This window comes from Diabrotica virgifera, chromosome 8, assembly GCF_917563875.1.
Source record: "Diabrotica virgifera virgifera chromosome 8, PGI_DIABVI_V3a".
NCBI lineage: Eukaryota > Metazoa > Arthropoda > Insecta > Coleoptera > Chrysomelidae > Diabrotica > Diabrotica virgifera.
In genome coordinates, this window is record NC_065450.1 from 191,470,634 (window position 1) to 191,489,371 (window position 18,738).

Below are 18,738 nucleotides of genomic sequence, written 5' to 3' on the forward strand. Positions count from 1 at the left end.
ATTGCCAATATTGATGAGTTGCGTTCCTGGGACGACTTTACTAAAAGATAGTTCATTGGATTACATGAAATCAATCCCAACTCAAGAATATCTGCCACAAAATATCATAGCATGTGATCTGTCTTTAAAAAGACAACAACAAAATTTAAAAAATACACAACATTTTTTAAACAAATTATCAAATATTGAATTTAATCCAAATAATATTTTAGTAAGTTTTGACATAAACAGTTTATTTACAAATGTGCCATTAGATAAAACTTTAAACATAATCAAAACGAAATTAGAAAATGATAATACATTAACAACTAGGACAAGACTAAATGTATCATCTATAATGGAGTTATTGACATTATGTACTAATAATACCTATATTCAACTAAATAATGAATTCTATAAACAAAATTTTGGTCTCGCAATGGGCTCTTCTTTATCTCCATTATTGGCTAATATATTTATGGAGGATTTCGAAACTACTATCATTTCTAAACAAAATTTAAAACCCACAGTATGGTGGAGATATGTAGATGATGTGTTTTCCATATGGCCTCATAGATCGGAATTGTTGGATACGTTCCTGAATATTATACACGGTCAAGAAGAGACAATAAAGTTTACAATGGAAAAGGATTACAATAACACCCTACCTTTCCTCGATGTTTTGGTCTCAAAGAAGGATACTGGATATGAGACTCAAGTGTATAGAAAACCAACACACACCAACAGATATCTCAATTACAAATCAAATCATAACATCAACGTTAAAAAGGGAATCATTAAATCCTTATATGATAGAGCCAAAATTACTTGTTCTAACGAAAATTCATTTTTAGAAGAAAAACAATTGTTAACATCTGTTTTATTAAAAAATGATTATCCCATATCGTTTATAAATAAGGATTTGTCAAGATTGGATCGAATGGAACAGAACAACTTAGAACGGGATCCTACAACATTCACAAGAAATAATACGAGGAAAATATCAATACCATATATAAAAGGACTATCCGAGAAACTTAAAACAATAGGAAATAAATTCAACATATCACCAACATTCAAAACAACAAACACATTGAGATCTATTCTATCTAAAACTAAACCTAACAGTGAACAAGAAAGAACAAAGAATTTTATTTATAAAATACCTTGTGAATGCGAACAGTTTTACATAGGTGAAACGTCAAGACCATTAGACGTTAGAGTAAATGAACATCAGTCTTATATAAAAAATAGAGAATTTGATAGATCTCAAATATGTCAACACGCATGGGATAATGAACATAGAGTTCAGTGGAGAGATTCAAGTATAGTCCTAAAAGAAGCAGATAGTAAAAAGAGAAAAATCAAAGAAGCGGCTCTAATTATGCTAAATGAAACCAATTGTGTCGCAAATTCCTCGGTAGAATGCAGTAGGATGTGGTTACCCATATTAAAGGAGGAAGTCAATAGAAAGAAAATACCACAATTAGTAAATCAGTAACATATCGAGTTAGTAAATATTTAGTATTTTAGTATTATTTAAAATTTAAAATATCAAGTCAGAATTTGGTGTTAGTTTTGAGAGTAAACTAAATGTAAACCCAAAACTTACGATGTCGGGATAGTATCACGAGGTTTTTCCTGGTTTTCCCTTGTGATTTACTATGGAATCTCTAACGCGAGAATTTCAGTGCCACCGTTGCATTTGGTTGTCTTTTTAAAGACAGATCACATGCTATGATTTTTTGTGGCAGATATTCTTGAGTTGGGATTGATTTCATGTAATCGAATGAACTATCTTTTAGTAAAGTCGTCCCAGGAACGCAACCCATCAATATTGGCAATATCATTTTAAAGTCGTCTACTTTAAAATGTATAATACGTATCTGAATTGCCGATATAAATGAGTCAGATTAAATAAATTATTAGAAGAATTTTTTACTAAGCAACAACATTTTTGTTTATTTAGTATTATTTTTTATTTTGACAACGACACCCAACTTGGGCGTCGAAACGTTAATAAAATCATTTTTAGGTAAAATTGTGGCTTATTTCCCATTTGAATATACTTGATTATAAAAAAGCCACAAGAAAATAGCTTCAGAACAACATTAATGTCCCATTTAGGAAATAAATGTCCCGTTTTTAAGGTGGTACGTTAATCTTGATGCTTAGTGTATCTAGCGTCTATTTTAAAATTTCATATATACTCAAGATGAGCATCTTTTGATAAAGTATAAGAAATAATTTATAACAATACGTTTTTAATAATATCTATTTACATAAACATTTTAAGAAATAATTATTTTAACATCTTGAATTTTCCATATTATCAAGTTTCTGAAGAACTGGCGGGACTAGATACGTCATTTGGTCTCGGTGATTAATAAAATCATCGTGAGTCCACTTCTTGTATTTCAATATTTTTACTCCACACCTGACATTTGGATTTAAAAGACTATCTACCAGCTTGCCATTCTAAAACAAATCAGAAATTATTGTGAACATCAGTATGTGAAAGAAGAACTACTTCAAAAGGAAACCACCTACAGAAGACTGTAAAATACATAATAAATTGTCAAAATTATTTGACAGTATTAAGAGCGTAGGCGCAAAATTTCGGACCAATGATTTTCAAATGCATTCATCTTTTTCGAACCCCGAGAAAGCTAATAAATAGTTTCGAAAATTTTAAACGTAGAATGAAAGATTATGAAAGAATGAGAGATCGCTGAAAGTCCCTTAGAATAAATAAAAAGTTTCTTTTGAATAAGATATTTAAAATTAAAAATCACACTAAATTTTCTCTTTTCTTTTTAACCCTGTAACTTATTAACATAAACCCTATAGAAGTTTTCAGGAACTTTTGGTCCTCGCTAATAATGTAATATTTCATCCTGCGTTTAAATTTTTCAAAAACACTTATTAGTTTTCGCAGGAGTAGAAAAAAATGAATGCATTTAAAAAGCATTGGCCCGAAATTTTGAGCCTACGCTCTTGATAATAAACAGTAAAATTTTAAATCAATATCATTATTACAATAACAAGAATTAACGAATCGAGCCTAGTCGGCCTATGGCTTGAAGGACGATTCTCCTGCAGTTTTTCTTAGTCATTGATGTTTTCCTGCATTGACGATGTCTCTCTATACTTCAGATTTCTATCTAATTCTGGATCTACCTCCTCTCTGAGGTCTTGTTCTTATGCTGAATGTACCATAACCGCCTTAGTTAATGCGTTGTTATTACTGCTAGTATGCTGGGCTCCTCATATAACTCTTTAAGGTTTTATTTGCCTTTCTGATCCACACACCGTTCTTAACCTTCCGCAACTAACATAGTTCTAAACATTAAAGCTAACATCCGTCTCAGAGACCGACATAAGAAAAAAATTTAAGACACTCGTGGGAGTGCCGACAGAAATGAAAACTTCTTATAGTATATAAATTACGAGCTCAATGCTTTTTCCCCATCCAAAAAGAAGTGCTATACCTATATCATATACGCGATGCGTATACCCAATGATATTTATGTATACACACATAATTTATATACGTACAAAATTTATTTCAGCGAAGTGATGACGGTCGCAAATTCAATACTTTTCCTTAACCAAGAAGTGCACAACGTCCCTAAAGAAATTTTCAATTCAAAAATTTATTTCGTCGAAGCGATGACGGTCGTTAATTTAATAATTTTTCCCCATCCATAAAGTGCACAACGTCCCTCAAGATGTTCTCACTTCAAATATTTATTTCGTCGAAGCGATGATGGTCGCGATGACGGTCGCTAATTTAATAGTTTCTCCCATCCAAAAAGTGCACAACGTCCCTAAAGAAGTTTTCACTTCAAACATTTATTTCATCGAAGCGATGACGGTCGCGATGGCGGTCCCTATTTCAATACTTTTCCCCCATCCAAAAAGAGCACAACGTCCCTCAAGAAATTTTCACTTCAAAAATTTATTTTTTCGAAGCGATGACAGTTGCTAATTTAATACTTTTTCCCATCCAAAAAGTGCACAACGTCCCTAAAGAAGTTTTCACTTCAAAAAATTATTTCGTCAAAGAGATGACGGTCGCGATGACGGTCCCTAATTCAATACTTTTCCCCCATCCAAAAAGTGCACACCGGCCCTAAAGAAATTTCCACTTCAAGAATTTATTTCGTCGAAGCGATGACGGTCGCTAATTTAATAATTATTTCCCATCCAAAAAGTGCACAACGTCTCTTAAGGAATTTTCACTTCAAAAATTTATTTCATCGAGGCGATGACGGTCGCTAATTTAATACTTTTTTCTATCGAAAAAGTGCACAACGTCCCTAAAGAAGTTTTACTTCAAATAATTATTTCGTCGAAGCAATGACGGTCGCTAATTTATTACTTTTTCCCAGCCAAAAAGTGCACAACGTCCCTAAAGAAGTTTTCTCTTCAAAAATTTATTTCGTCGAAGCGATGACGGTCGCTAATTTAATACTTTTTCCCCATCCAAAAAGTGCACAACCTCCCTCAAGAAGTTTTTACTTCAAAAATGTATGTCATTGAAGCGATGACGGTCGCTAATTTATTACTTTTTTCCATCCAAAGGGAGCACAACGTCCCTAAAGAAATTTTCACTTCAAGAATTTATTTCGTCGAAGCGATGACGGTCGCTAATTTAATAATTTTTCCCATCCAAAAAGTGCACAACGTCCCTCAAGGAATTTTCACTTCAAAAATTTATTTCATCGAAGCGATGACGGTCGCTAATTTAATACTTTTTTCTATCGAAAAAGTGCACAACGTCCCTAAAGAAGTTTTACTTCAAATAATTATTTCGTCAAAGCGATGACGGTCGCTAATTTATTACTTTTTCCCAGCCAAAAAGTGCACAACGTCCCTAAAGAAGTTTTCTTTTCAAAAATTTATTTCGTCGAAGCGATGACGGTCGCTAATTTAATATTTTTCCCCATCCAAAAAGTGCACAACGTCCCTCAAGAAGTTTTTACTTCAAAAATTTATGTCATTGAAGCGATGACGGTCGCTAATTTAATACTTTTTTCCATCCAAAGAGAGCACAACGTCCCTAAAGAAATTTTCACTTCAAATGTTTATTTCGTCGAAGCGTTGATGGTCGCTAATTTATTGCTATTTCCCATCCAAAAAATGCACAACGTCCCTAGTGAAGTTTTCACTTCAAAAATTTATTTCGTCGAAGTGATGACGGTCGCTAATTTAATAATTTTTCCCCATCCAAAAAGTGCACAACGTCCCTAAAGAAGTTTTCACTTCAAAAATTTATTTCGCCGAAGCGATGACGGTCGCGATGACAGACGCCAATTCAATACTTTTTCCCCATCTAAAAGTGCACAACGTCCCCAAAAGAAGTTTTCACTTTAAAAGTTTATTTCGCCGAAGCGATGACGGTCCCGATGACGGTCGCTAATTCAATATTTTTTTCCCATATTAAAAGTGCACAACGTCCCTAAAGAAAATTTCACTTCAAAAATGTATTTCGTCGAAGCGATGACGGTCGCCAATTTAATACTTTTTCCCATCCAAAAAGTGCACAACGTTCCTAAAGAAGTTTTCACTTCAATACATATATGTACGTACAAAATTTCTTTCGCCGAAGAGATGAGGGTCGCGATGACGGTCGCGAAATAAATCCTGTTTCCCCATCTAAAAATAGGTTTTACATTTATTTTAAATATAAATACTTCTATACAATTTATGTATAGATACACATAATATAGATACGTACAAAATTTATTTCGTCGAAGAGATGACGGGCGCGATGACGGTCGCGAAATAAATCCTTCTTCCCCATCCTAAAATAGGTTTTACACTTATTTTAATTTTAAATACTTCTATGCAATTTATAAAATATATGTACATACAAATATGTAATATATAGCACAAGCGATGACGGTCGCAATGACGGTCGCGATGACGGTCGCGATGACGGTGCGATGACGGTCGCGAATTCAATGCTTTTTCCCCTATCCAAAAATCGCACAACGTCCCTAAAGCAGTTTTCACTTAAAAAAGTTTCCATTGACACACTTTCAAGTGTAGGTTTTTGTTTACTCCTTGAAGGAGTGTAATTAAACAAGATTGATACCTATTTTTAATTTATTAATCCTCTTATACATTAGTAAAATACCAAAGAAAATAAAAACAATTATACAACATCTCATTTGTGAAAAACAAGCTCAATTTTTCCACTGCCGTTATTTTGTACCTAGCTTCACCTTTTACTTCTAGCAATTGGGTTACTAAATTATCAACACTTGTTCGCATGCTGTTTCGTTAATATAAATATTTTTTTCATCGAATATGTCACGTCCAACATCGGTCTCTGAGAAAAATTTTTATATAAAATTGCCGATACTTGCATAATCACTTGACACTAAAGACTCAAACTTCAACACTAAACAAAGGCACCTGAATCAGGCAGCTACTGATGGCGGCGAAGAGACATAAGGAACAATTTGGATAATATAATCGTAAAAACTCTAAGTGGTCTGTCTCACAGACTCAATGTTAGTCACTGAAGGTTAATAATTCCTTAACATTTTTCGTTTCTGTATTTGCACCTTTTCTTTTTCATTTAATGTCATATCTCTGACGCATATGTTATTATAGAATCTTGATGTATTCTTGACTGAAGTGAAAGAAAGTACGGAAAAAATGTACGTTATTGCTGAAGAAAAAAGTAAAATAAATCAGTTTATGAAATAAACTATGGTCACATAGGTTTCAGCGTAAGGCATACCAGACCTTTCGAATTCAATCTTCATCTCCTAAAAGCACCTATCTTTTCAAAGGCTTGTCCACATAAGGGCGGTTTGCCAACGTCGACTGCGCGGTTTATCTGTTTTCCCTATTTTGCTTGGTATTACGGTGAAACTTCAAAGGCGGCATTAGGGTGAGATCAAGTAAAACAGGTAAACCGCGCAGTCGACGTTGGCAAACCACCCACATATAAACAAGCCCTTAGAGTCCACTTTCTAAGATTGGCCAGTAAGAATTGGGATTCCTTTCTGGTGTTCATCCCATTAATATTTTTTGAGCTGCGTTTTTGCTTTTCTGAATATAGGTACCTAGCACCAAATTTTTTGATTTAATTATTCTTACAATGTTTCCTACCTCCACTAGTATATTAATATCTATTTTAAAATTGATCAGTAGAAGTAAATAGTGGAAGTAAAAGGATACTTTAATTGATCTAGTTTTCTCAAGGTGTAAACATTTGTTAAAAATTTATTCTGGATAAAATTTGTGAAAACGTGATATGTAATAAATCACAATTATTTAATTTCTGAGTTGAAACGTAAAAGAATTATCGCTTTAGTTGTAGAAGGCCTTTTACAGTGGTTCGTGACGAAAAGAGTAGGTGTTTTTAGAGTGATGTCTCTCGAATATGAAATGGTTTTCTGGAGACAAATTAGACATGGAATAGAGCCTTATCTGGTAGACACCGAGTTACCAATGAGCAACAGAATAGATGTATCAGATTTTCCATTCGGATAAATTTTTCTACCTGTACCAGCTCTCCAAAGAGACTTCATCGCTCACATAATGTCTCAAGAGGTTAATGAATATCTTAACCCTTATCCGGGCAATTTACTGAATTTTAAGCATCACTGAATTTGTTTAGAAGTATGTTTCCTTCAACATAGTCATGAGCTATTCAAAATATCCATTATCATTTTTGAAATTATTGCGTCGAAAGAATTTTGTCACGTAAAGGGGCAACACGGGCCCGTCGGACCCTATTTGTATTTATACCTAAAGTCTAAATCTTTGTTACAGAAGTTAATCTGGCAGTCAGGTAATGTTTTTGTGGATTATCTAAACGACTTTTATGATTCCGGAAATCCAATAATAAAATCCAAACGTGTAACAAAAAATGTAAACATCTCTTTGAGGTGAACGTCAAACAGATTCTTACAATAGGTGTTATATCTATTCTAAATGAATTCTAAAAACGGATAATCATTGTTGGAATGCAATAATATTGTTAGGTAGGTACCTATACATATTTTGAAGTCGACGTTAGTGTCAACAACTAAGGTCCTAAAATTATATTGAATTACAGTGAAAGTTGATAGTGCGAATAAAATGTCCCCAAAAACTAATCTATGGTTTTTTTATTTTTATGGTTTTTTCTTTAACCTATTACTTAATAGTAATTTAATTTGTCATATCAATTTGCTATGCTAGTTGGGAATAAGCTAATCTTGTGGCTTAATCCCAATTAAAATAGTAAATTGATATGACAAAGTATTAATTTGTAAAAGTAAAATAATAATATTCTTCTGACTTATGATGCGTTGTATTCATTTTGTAAAGATTGTTTTTGTCAGTACTTTATACATGAGCTGCTAATTACCATAATCTTTTCTCAGAAGGGTTTTCACACAATAATGAAAGGCAACAACACCGTAATCTTTTTCCAGGGTATGCGTAAACATCAACCCCTCTTTTAAAATAAAATGGCCTGGTAGATTTACAAAAGTTTTTATTTATTTATTAATTAAGTCTTTATTTGGCTCCAAATGTTTATTATTTATGAATAAATATTTTTTATACAAAAGTTTTTTTGCATTTCATTATTTTGTGCAAATCCTTCAGATAGATCGCACCCTCGAGGTAGACCGCATACTATAGTAGCACCTTTTATTTAATCTAGACAATTTAAATTTAAATAAAAGATCAAAAAAGAATATTAGAAATATATGGGTAAATATGAATAGTAATACATTCAAGAACAGTGGTGGGCCCAACGGACCCGTGTTGCCCAGTTACGTAAGTAAAATGTTTTGCCCCGATAAGGGTTAAGACAAAACGTCAATATACATTGACACAATTGAAAATGCATTCAGAGGTTTGGCGCACACTGTATAAAATGTTTAAAAAGCTTTCTTAAAACAAATTATTTAACTGTTACTTACTTCTACTGTTGTTATAAAATCCCCTTCTCCTAAAAACTGCGCAACTGGTATATTTATTTTAGATAAATCATAGTAAGGGGGTTTGGGAGTTCCGTACTTTTTTAAATTTCCTTCTCTGCCGTGATCAAATCTACGATATTCTCCAGAACCCCATATCTGTGTGTAATGTTTTAAAAGAGTTTCGCCCATTGTATCGGGAAAGAAGTAAGTGACTATTGGAAAATGTTCCTAAAAATTTTTTATAGTAATGCAATTCTAATTACCTATAACATCAGCTGTATATTATTATTATAAATAGCTTCAGAACAACATTATATTATTATTAGTATGTAACAATATTACAAAAATACGAAGGGCTAGAGCGGGATAAGATTCTCATAAATTTTCCCAGCAGCGATTAGCTCCGCGACTTGCGTTTTCGATAAAGCATATACCAGGGGTGGCCAAACTGTGGCTCGAGAGCCACATGCGGCTCTTTGAAGAATTATTTGTGGCTCTCGATAAATGTACCCGAGATCCTTTTCAATTTTGTGTTATTATTTAAAAAACTTATTATCGTTCCATGTGTGTTTTAGAATGTTTTTTAAATTACTGACAACAAATATGAAAGACCAAATGCAACTTTCTAACAAATTCCATTTCCATCCAAGCTAAAAGTGATATGACAAATCGAAAACTGCGCGAAAGAATATTAAGAGTGGCGCGACAAAAAAGTCAGTAATCAGCCCACTCCAGAGCGATTTGTAGTCATTTTACTCGACTTAAAATAAATTGTTACAATATTAAACTATAAAAACTTAACGAGTAAATAAAAAAGCCAGAAGGAATATTGAGAAGTCCAAAATTTATTTCAAGACTTAAAATATTTTAAATCGTCTCTTCATTTTTTTCTGAATTCATGAAATAAACATGGTCCACGCCTCATTGAAATAAACATGGTCCATAAGGTGAATTTTTTATTACCATAATATGACCCAAACAACATCTGGAGAATTAAAATTAACAGAGACGCAAGAAGATCAAGCTCGAAAATAAAACTGTAAGTCGACACCGATTACCGAATTTTGTAAATTTGTACCAAAATCGATGTATATACCTACATACTCTAAATTAAAAAAGGATGATGTCGAATTATTGCCATATTAGAAACAATTTAATTTAATTCCATTTTAAAATTCGTGAAATCCTAACACAAATCAGTATTAACTAACCAGCATCTGAAAGAATTACTTAGAAGTGCTACCACAAATTATTCACAAAATTTTAAAGAATTACCAAAAGAAGGAAAACAAATGTTGGACAGGGAAAGGAACGAAAACATTAGAAACATGCTAAGACAGCGACCAAGAGAGAAAAAAATTGAAAAAAGAAACCTGAATTGGTTTGGACATACAACTAGAATGAACGAGAACAGACTAGTAAAGGAGGTGACAGATGCGAAGTGACAGGGGAATAGAAGAAGGAGCAGACCTAGAAAGGGACGGATGGAACAAATCCAGGAAATCGGAACCAAAAGACGGAAAACAGAGCAACAGGTGAAGGAAATGGGAAAAAGACCGGAAGGCGTGGAAGAAATAAGTAAATGATGGATAGGTGATAGCAAAGTTAGACTCTCTTATTGGGCATAAGGACAACGAGAAGAAGAATAAGGAAAACAAATGTAATTAAGTTTTAATATTTCGTAATTTTATTTCTGTTTTCAATAAATAAAAGTTCTGTTAAAAAACATTGTAGACTATTTACAAAATCTCATGAACCTGACTCACTCATTTGGTGATGTCAATCTATGAACAAAATGCTGGAATTGAACATTACTGAAGACATCAGAGTGCAGATCGGATCCTGTTGCGCAATTCAGTATGAAATTAAAATAGTCGAATTTTTTAGGATTTATTTTTTTTAGGTTATGCTTATTTTCAAGGTTCATGCGGTTTTGTACCAATTCTACCTACATACCTTCTTTACATACTTTTTAAATACGTTTTTAATTGCGGCTCGCGAAAAATTTTAACTTGTGAAAAGTGGCTCTGGCTATCAAGGAGCTTGGCCACCCCTGGCATATACAGTAAACTCTCTCTTAACGGACACCTCTCTTCGCCAAACACCTTCTCTATACGGACGTTTTTTAAAACAAAAATTATTCGGCGATATATGAACCTCTACCCTTTAACTCCGTTAGACGGAAACTCTCAACAACGGACGCGGACATTAAATGAGGGTAAATGCGGACAGTAAATGAAGAAAATTAACATTTTTTTTCAAATATTTTGCAATATAAATGTGTATAATACATTTTAAATTCAACACAGATGTCTACAACGTGATATTTGATACTGTTCACGTAATAAGAATTTAATGTGTGTGTCCGTCGATGAAAGAAATGCAACAGGAACTAATTAAATTATTGTTTTGACTGGAACAAGTATTTAAGAATTTTAACCGAAATATCTGATTAAGATTATTCAATTATTTTTATGAGCGTTTTTGCAACGTGAATAATATGGGGTACGCCAAAACTACCAAAAGGGAGTTTTATGTTTGAAAGAAAAAGTTGATTAGGGTGCTGCATTAGTAGGCTTAGAAATAGTTGTTTTCGATTAATTTTATAAAGTGCGGTCTTAAAATATTCCTGTCTCTAGTAAAATTATTCAAGATAATGCATTAGAAGTTGAAGGGGAACTAAGCGTTGATGTACAAGCTTCTGGTGGATGGCTCGAGAAATTTTGTAAGCGACACCATATATTTCCTTCAAATCTGTGTGTGACGAAATAGCTCCTGTAGATTTATTAGTGGTTTCTAACTGGAAGGAAAAACTGCTTACTTTAATGAGAAAGTATACTTTCCGCGAGACATTTTTAACGCAGATGAGAGGGGATATTTTTTTTAGAGTTTACAGCATTACCCAAGAAAACTTATACCCTAAAAGGAGAAAGGTGCCCTGGAGGTAAGGCTTCTAAAGATAGAATCAAAATTATATTTTGCACCAATATGATGGGGGACAAAGAAAGGCCACTGGTAACGGGGAACAGTAAAAGTCCACGTGGGTTCAAGTTTCACACGCAAAACAATTACCTATCGAATGGTACAGCAATATGAAAACGTGGATAACAAATGACAAGGAAAATCATGACAGGCTGGCTTAATAAATTTGATAGAGAAATGCAGAGAGAGAATCGAAAAGTTCTTTTGTTCCTAGAGAGATGCTGCATCTCATCCACAACGTGTGCTATGTAATGTTAAACTAATATTTCTATTTATATGTATAAGTAATACATACATATTATGTACATGCACTTATTTAAAAAAATAATAAGTTACCATATTTTTTTTTTCTTCAACGGCACTTCATGCGGAACGACTACTCTCCGCTCAAGGGAGAGTTCACTCTATTATAAATCCTTCATAAAGATGTGTAGCATTCCAGAGGCCAGAAAACCTCTTGAGTCGAGAAAAGAAGCTTTTTCGACTTTATTTTTTTATCGGAATTTTGCTTTGAAGAATTATAAGGGCACTGGAATTTCTTAGCTATTAATTAAGAAACTCTTCTACTGAATAATATTGTATTTCAGATAGAAAGGCTTTTGTCATTTTCGGAACTTTAGGAAAGATCTTGCATATTTGCTGGATAGACACGCATGTGTTTACGAATTAAGCAAACTGTTTCTAAAATATATTATAAAGATGTAAATATCAAAATTCCCTGATCTTTGAAGCAGCATTTACAATGTGTTGTTCTTAAATATAATATTGAGCCCAAACTAGTAACCCACTACTAGAATCCCAAAAATGAAGAACATATCAAAGATGAGACTCGAACAAAGAAATATGCTATTTTGGAAGATGCTAAATTGATTTCCTTCGAAACAGATCTTACTGTAAATCAAGATAAACCTAAAACTAAATTTTAGGAAGACAAAATTAATGATAGTTAGTAAGAACACCAACATAAACGCCCAAATTACTGAAAAGAATACACCTCTAGAAATAGTACAGAAAATATGCTATCTGGGCTGCAACACTAAGGATACTTGGGATCATAGCTACGAAATAAAAACTCTTATTGAAAAAGCCAGAAGGTCTTTTAACAGTCTTAGGGATATTCTCTGCAACTTGTCTTTAAGTATCAATATACGCATAAGGATTCTTAAATATTACGTCTTTGGTGTCCTCGTCTACGGAGTTAAACGCTGGAGTCTTAGAAAAGATGACATAAAACGGTTAGAGGCGTTTGAAATGTGGTGCTACCGACGTACGTTGAGGGTCTTATATATATACCACACAACTAATATAACTATTCTCCACAGGCCAAGAAAAGACAAAGAAGAAATTAACACCGGAAAGAACAGAAAATTGGCTTACTTCGGCCACATTATGCGTAATGATAAATACCTACCACTACAGTTGATTCTATATTCTATATAAGGCAAGATTAAGGGGAAAGAGAAGCCCTGGTCGTAGACGTATATCTTGGCTGACCAATCTTAGGAAGTGGACTGGTCTAACGTCAACTGATCTATTTCGAGCTGCCTTAAATAGAATAAGATGGGTCGCAATGTGGTCGCCAACATCTCCAGAAAATAGGCACCTTAAGAAGAAGAAAGCAAGCTAATGCTAAAAAGAAAAAGCACAAAGAAACCCAAAAGAAAAAAATTTTGTTTTTTGTCCCATAACTTTTGTCCACGGGGATATAGGTATAGACATTGCTTCACAGAAAAAAAAACTTCTTACTTAACAAATCGATATAATGGGGCCATATTTATAGGCCATTGATTATGTACTATGGAAAGGAACTACAACGTTAACGGTGTTTTATTACTTCATATGGTCAATGAATCTCTATATATGAAAAAACCACGGAGTGCTACCATTTAAAGGGGTGCGTTTTTGAGAAATGGGTGAATTAGTCCCTGGGCACAGGTTACGTTAGGGTGAGTTCTATGCACTTTTGGTACAAGCACATTTACATAAAAATTGTTCCTGATTAAATTTCCTATCTAAATATAACTTTTTAAAGTCAAAAGTACTTTTTTTACAAAAATATATTCAAAAGAAAAAGCACAAAGAAACCCAAAAGAAAAAAATTTTGTTTTTTGTCCCATAACTTTTGTCCACGGGGATATAGGTATAGACATTGCTTCACAGAAAAAAAAAACTTACACATTTTCTCTTTAAAATAGTGTTTAGCAGAGGTCATTAGGACTTACAGTTTTCGAAATATGATTTTTCAAAATTCGTCACTCACAGCAATTTTGGGAAATTTTCCTTGTTATTTCGCAAATATTGTTCTGTAACTTTTTTCTACGCAACTTTAGGCATATGCAATGGTACATGTAAGAGGAATAGAAATCAATTGCTTTTAAAATGTTCTACTGTATAATGTTGTACGACTTTTTTTAAAGAGGTTATATTTTTCAACATTTTATACTTTTAACGAGTTTTTATATTTTTTAAGATTATTTTTTAAATTTCCCATTATAACTTTTTTTTCTACATTTAGGCATATATTATAATATAATAACAAAGAAAGCTTATTTTATTTACTTTAAAATGGTGTATTATAAAAAATTCTAGGATTATTTTTGAATAAGATATGCTTTTTCAAAATGTAATAAGTACTTGCAACGATTTTTGATTTTAGGATTATTTTTTAAATTTCTCATTATAACTTTTTTATGTGATTGTGTGTTATGATTGAATCTTATTTTTTATAGGTAATACTTTGGATCCACTTAACTCGGCCGGGCAAACTTCAAAGTATGGATTAATTCCAATATTTACTGTCCAAGCTCCTGCACCATAAGCGTTGCTTGAAAAAATAACATGTAAATGTACCAAAGGATGTACAAAAAACTGCGGTTGTAGGAAGATAGGAATTAGTTGTTCAATATTCTGCAAAGGGTGTATGTGCATGGATACTAATTGTGGGAACTCTAAGATAACTGAGGTGTCAGAGGAAGATATTGAAGCTAATGCTAACTAAAAGGTGGACTTTGATTTTGAAAATTTTTTAAATGTCAACGTTTAAATAATTTAAACTAAAATTATGTTTTCTAAGACTAATGTTTATGTAATTTTTGTAAAAGAAGTAATTTTAAATAATACAGGTAAAAAAATATCAAAGAATCACTCGGTTTCCATTATTTAAATATAGATGATACACCATTTTAAAAAACAGAAAGTAAGCCCTCTTTATTGAGCAATATATAGTATATTCATGTACAAGAAAAAAAAAGTTATAATGAGAAATTTCAAAAATAATCGTAAAAATGTAAAAAATATTTTTCTATATTAGATATTATATAATATATAATATAATATATAATATATTATATTATAATAATATTATTTTATTTTTATATAATATTATAAAAAATCGCTAAAAGTATAAAACTTTGAAAAACCAAAATCTCTTTAAAAAAAAGTCGTATAACGTTATACAGTAGACCATTTTAAAGGTAATTTATTTCTATTTCTATTACGTGTGCCATTGTATATACCTAAAGTTACGTAGAAAAAAGGTACAGAACAATATTTGCGAAATAACAAGGAAAATTGCCCAAAATTGCTGTGAGTGGCGAACTTTGAAAAATCATATTTCGAAAACTATAAATCCTAGGTACCTCTACTAAACAACATTTTAAAGAGGAAATATGTAGGGTTTTTTACTGTAAAGCAATATCTATACCTATATCCTCGTGTACAAAAGTTATGGGACAAAAAACAAAATTTCTTTCTTTTGGGTTTCTCTGTGCTTTTTCTTTTGAATATATTCTTGTAAAAAAAAGTATAATTGACTTTAAAAAGTGATATTTAGATAGGAAATTTAACCAGGAACAATTTTTATGTAGGTATATTTGTACCAAAAGTGCATAGAACTCACCCTAATGTAACCTGTGCCCAGGGACTAATTCACCCATTTCTCAAAAACGCACCCCTTTAAATGGTAGCACTCTACGGTTTTTTCATATATAGATGTCAATTGACAATATGAAATAATAAAATCCCGTTAACGTTGTAGTTCCTTTTAGCTATCTTATTTTGAATATAATCAATAGCCTATTAAGGAAATTTTTCAGAATCAACAATAGTGATCTGGCTGTTTTTAAGAAGCAATGGTTGAAACGTTCCTTTATAGGGTAGTAATATGTAATACCTTATCGACGTTAAAAGAGAGTAAATTGGAGGTTTTTATTGTAAGTAGATCAGAAGTTATAGCTGCATGAAAAGTTGCAATATTTGAGTTACCCCAAGTGACACCGGTATTATCAGCAAAAAGAAAAAAAATTCGATTGATTTTTAAATTAGTGATGTCGTTTATAAAGATAAGAAAAAATAAAAGAACCTAATATTAAATATATTATACCACATATGTACCACACATAGAACTTTTTTGATACTAAAGTTAGTATCATTTGCTCCAACCAGTTGTTCCCTTTTATTACACAAAAGTAAGATTGGAACCAATTCAAATAAATACCTCGAATTCCCTAGAAATTTATCATAATGTCGTGATTTACACAATTAAAAGAAATTGCATAGTCACAAAAAACAGTGGCAGTGTAAAGATTATTGTTTAGTGCCTGGTAACATCATGTAACATAGAAAATTTGGCGTCAGTGGTACATTTATTAGTTAAAATGCCAAACTGCTTTTGTGATCAAAATGTTGTTATCAACTAAAAATAACGTAGGTACGTGGTGAGTTTATGAGCCTTTCATAAAAGCCCGACATTTATGAGTAAATGTATGAAATAAATTGCGTACATTTACTATGGAACAGTAGATACTAAGCATAAAGACAAGAACATTTTTAAAAATAAGAAGAAAAAGTAATACGCAGACGCCTTCAAACATTACTAAAAGTAATACATACTAGAATATACAAAAGGCTTGATAAAGATACAGTATCCTAAATTTTGGTTTCGAAATGGCCTATGTACTCGTGAGACATTGTTTGCACTTAAAGTGATGTCCCAGATATGCCTAGATATAAATAAACCAACTGGAATTGTGTCTTATTAATTACGATAAATCTTTGATAAAATTTATGATCTTTTTACACAACATTATTTGAATAGGGTAAAAGACCTGCAGCACAAATAGATAGATGGAAGAAAAACCGAAGAAAACACTGGGCAATCACCTTTAGCATATGCTATGAAGATATTGAAGTGAAACCATAGACTGGCAGAAGTCTGGTATTAAACATACAGTGTGGTCCAAAGAAAAAAATGGGAAAAAGAAGTGTGGGCCGCCGTACAACTCCTTGGCTAAAAAACTACGCCAATGGTTTCGAAAAACTAGCGCTGAACTATTTCGTGCGGCTGTAAATAAGACAATGATTGTTAATATGCTGCGCAACATAAGAGCCAACGATCGACAAGCGGTCTCGGCACCTTAAGAAGAAGAAGAAGGGCCAAAGGAAAGAGTCCACCTCGTTATTTGAAGGTATTTATTAGATTTTAAAGAGATGACGAAACGCTTCGATTTTTGATATAAGGGGAACACAATTTTAAGGTACATACATCTGTCATTTGTCAACCCCCTCCCTTTCACCCCCCTTATTTTTAAATAGGGACTAGGGGTCGTGTGCTGGCTCATTTGAAAGGTTATTCAATTCTCTATTCAGTAATATTCATCATTAAACCCGGATCTATCCACTGCTGGATATAGGTCTCCCTCAGTCTTTTCCATGCATTTCTGTTTTGTGCTGTTTGCATCCAGTTTTTGTCGATAAGTTTTATGTCATCAGACCATCTGGTTGGCGGACGACCTCTACTTAGATATGCTTCTTGTCTTGGTCTCCAGTGTATTATTCGCTATGTCCATCTTCTGTCCAACATTATAGCTATGTGTCCAGCCCAGTTCCACTTTAGAGTCATCATTCTTTCTGTGGCATTCTTCACTCCTGTTCTCCGTCTTATCTCCATGTTCGTAATTCGATCCCAACGAGAAATGCCTTACATTAAGCGTTCCATGGCTCGTTGGGTAACACAAATTTTATTTCTTACTTTCTTGGTTATTGTTAAAGCTTCTGCACCATAGGTAAGTACTGGCAACACACGCTGATCAAAGACTTTTCTTTTGAGACACATATTCACTTCTGACTTAAGGACATAGCTCAGCTTGCCAAATGCCACCCATTTGAGTCCTATGCAGCGGCTTAGTTCGCACGTTTGATTATCTCTTCTTATGCGTATCTCATGTCCTAAGTACTTATAAGAGGTGGTTTCTTCAACTGGCATGCCATTTACTGAAATCTTTTCGCTTAACACAAGATTTGTCATGATATGTGTTTTTGTATGGTTGATTTTTAATGCAACTTGTAAGGAGGCTAGGTATAGTTTCTCCAGTTGCGATACTGCATCATTGATGCTGTCAGCAAAAGGAACAATATAGTCAACGAGTCTCAAATGACTAAGTATTTCTCAGTTCAGTAATATTAACATTGACATAAACAGTTTATACATCCAAGAAAAATTATTTTGAATTAAATTAATTGACACAAAAAGAAGAAAGTATGTAATTTATTTAACTCAAAATACATTCTACCGCTGACAGAAAACAGAAAAAATATTTATTTTAAAAATAAACATTTTTTTTTTATTGAGAAATTCGCATCAACCCGAAGGTTATTAGCGAGGAGCAGATTTACAATATTAAATATTATATATTTACAAAATTAATAGCTTTTAAATAGTTTAACATATTTGTGAACGAACAATTTGCACCAAGTGCTTTCTCTAAGTTTGTTGGAATACCGTAAATTCTTCTTGCTGTGGAGAAAACTGGACAGTCTACAATTATATGTTTTACCGAGA

General features: G+C 32.7%; 1 protein-coding gene across 1 annotated transcript in view; it reads right to left on the bottom strand.

The window, feature by feature from the left end:
• Nucleotides 1-2,238: 2,238 nt before the first annotated feature.
• Nucleotides 2,239-18,738, bottom strand: part of LOC126889620 (gastric triacylglycerol lipase-like) — an 80,523-nt gene continuing 64,023 nt past the window's right edge. Inside the window, exons 6-7 of the mRNA XM_050658092.1 lie at nt 8,919-9,146; nt 2,239-2,457 (exon numbers count right to left, since the gene is read on the bottom strand). Of these exons, the coding sequence (XP_050514049.1) occupies nt 2,287-2,457; nt 8,919-9,146 (399 nt within the window). The 3' untranslated portion in view covers nt 2,239-2,286. The remainder of the gene's footprint in view (nt 2,458-8,918; nt 9,147-18,738) is intronic.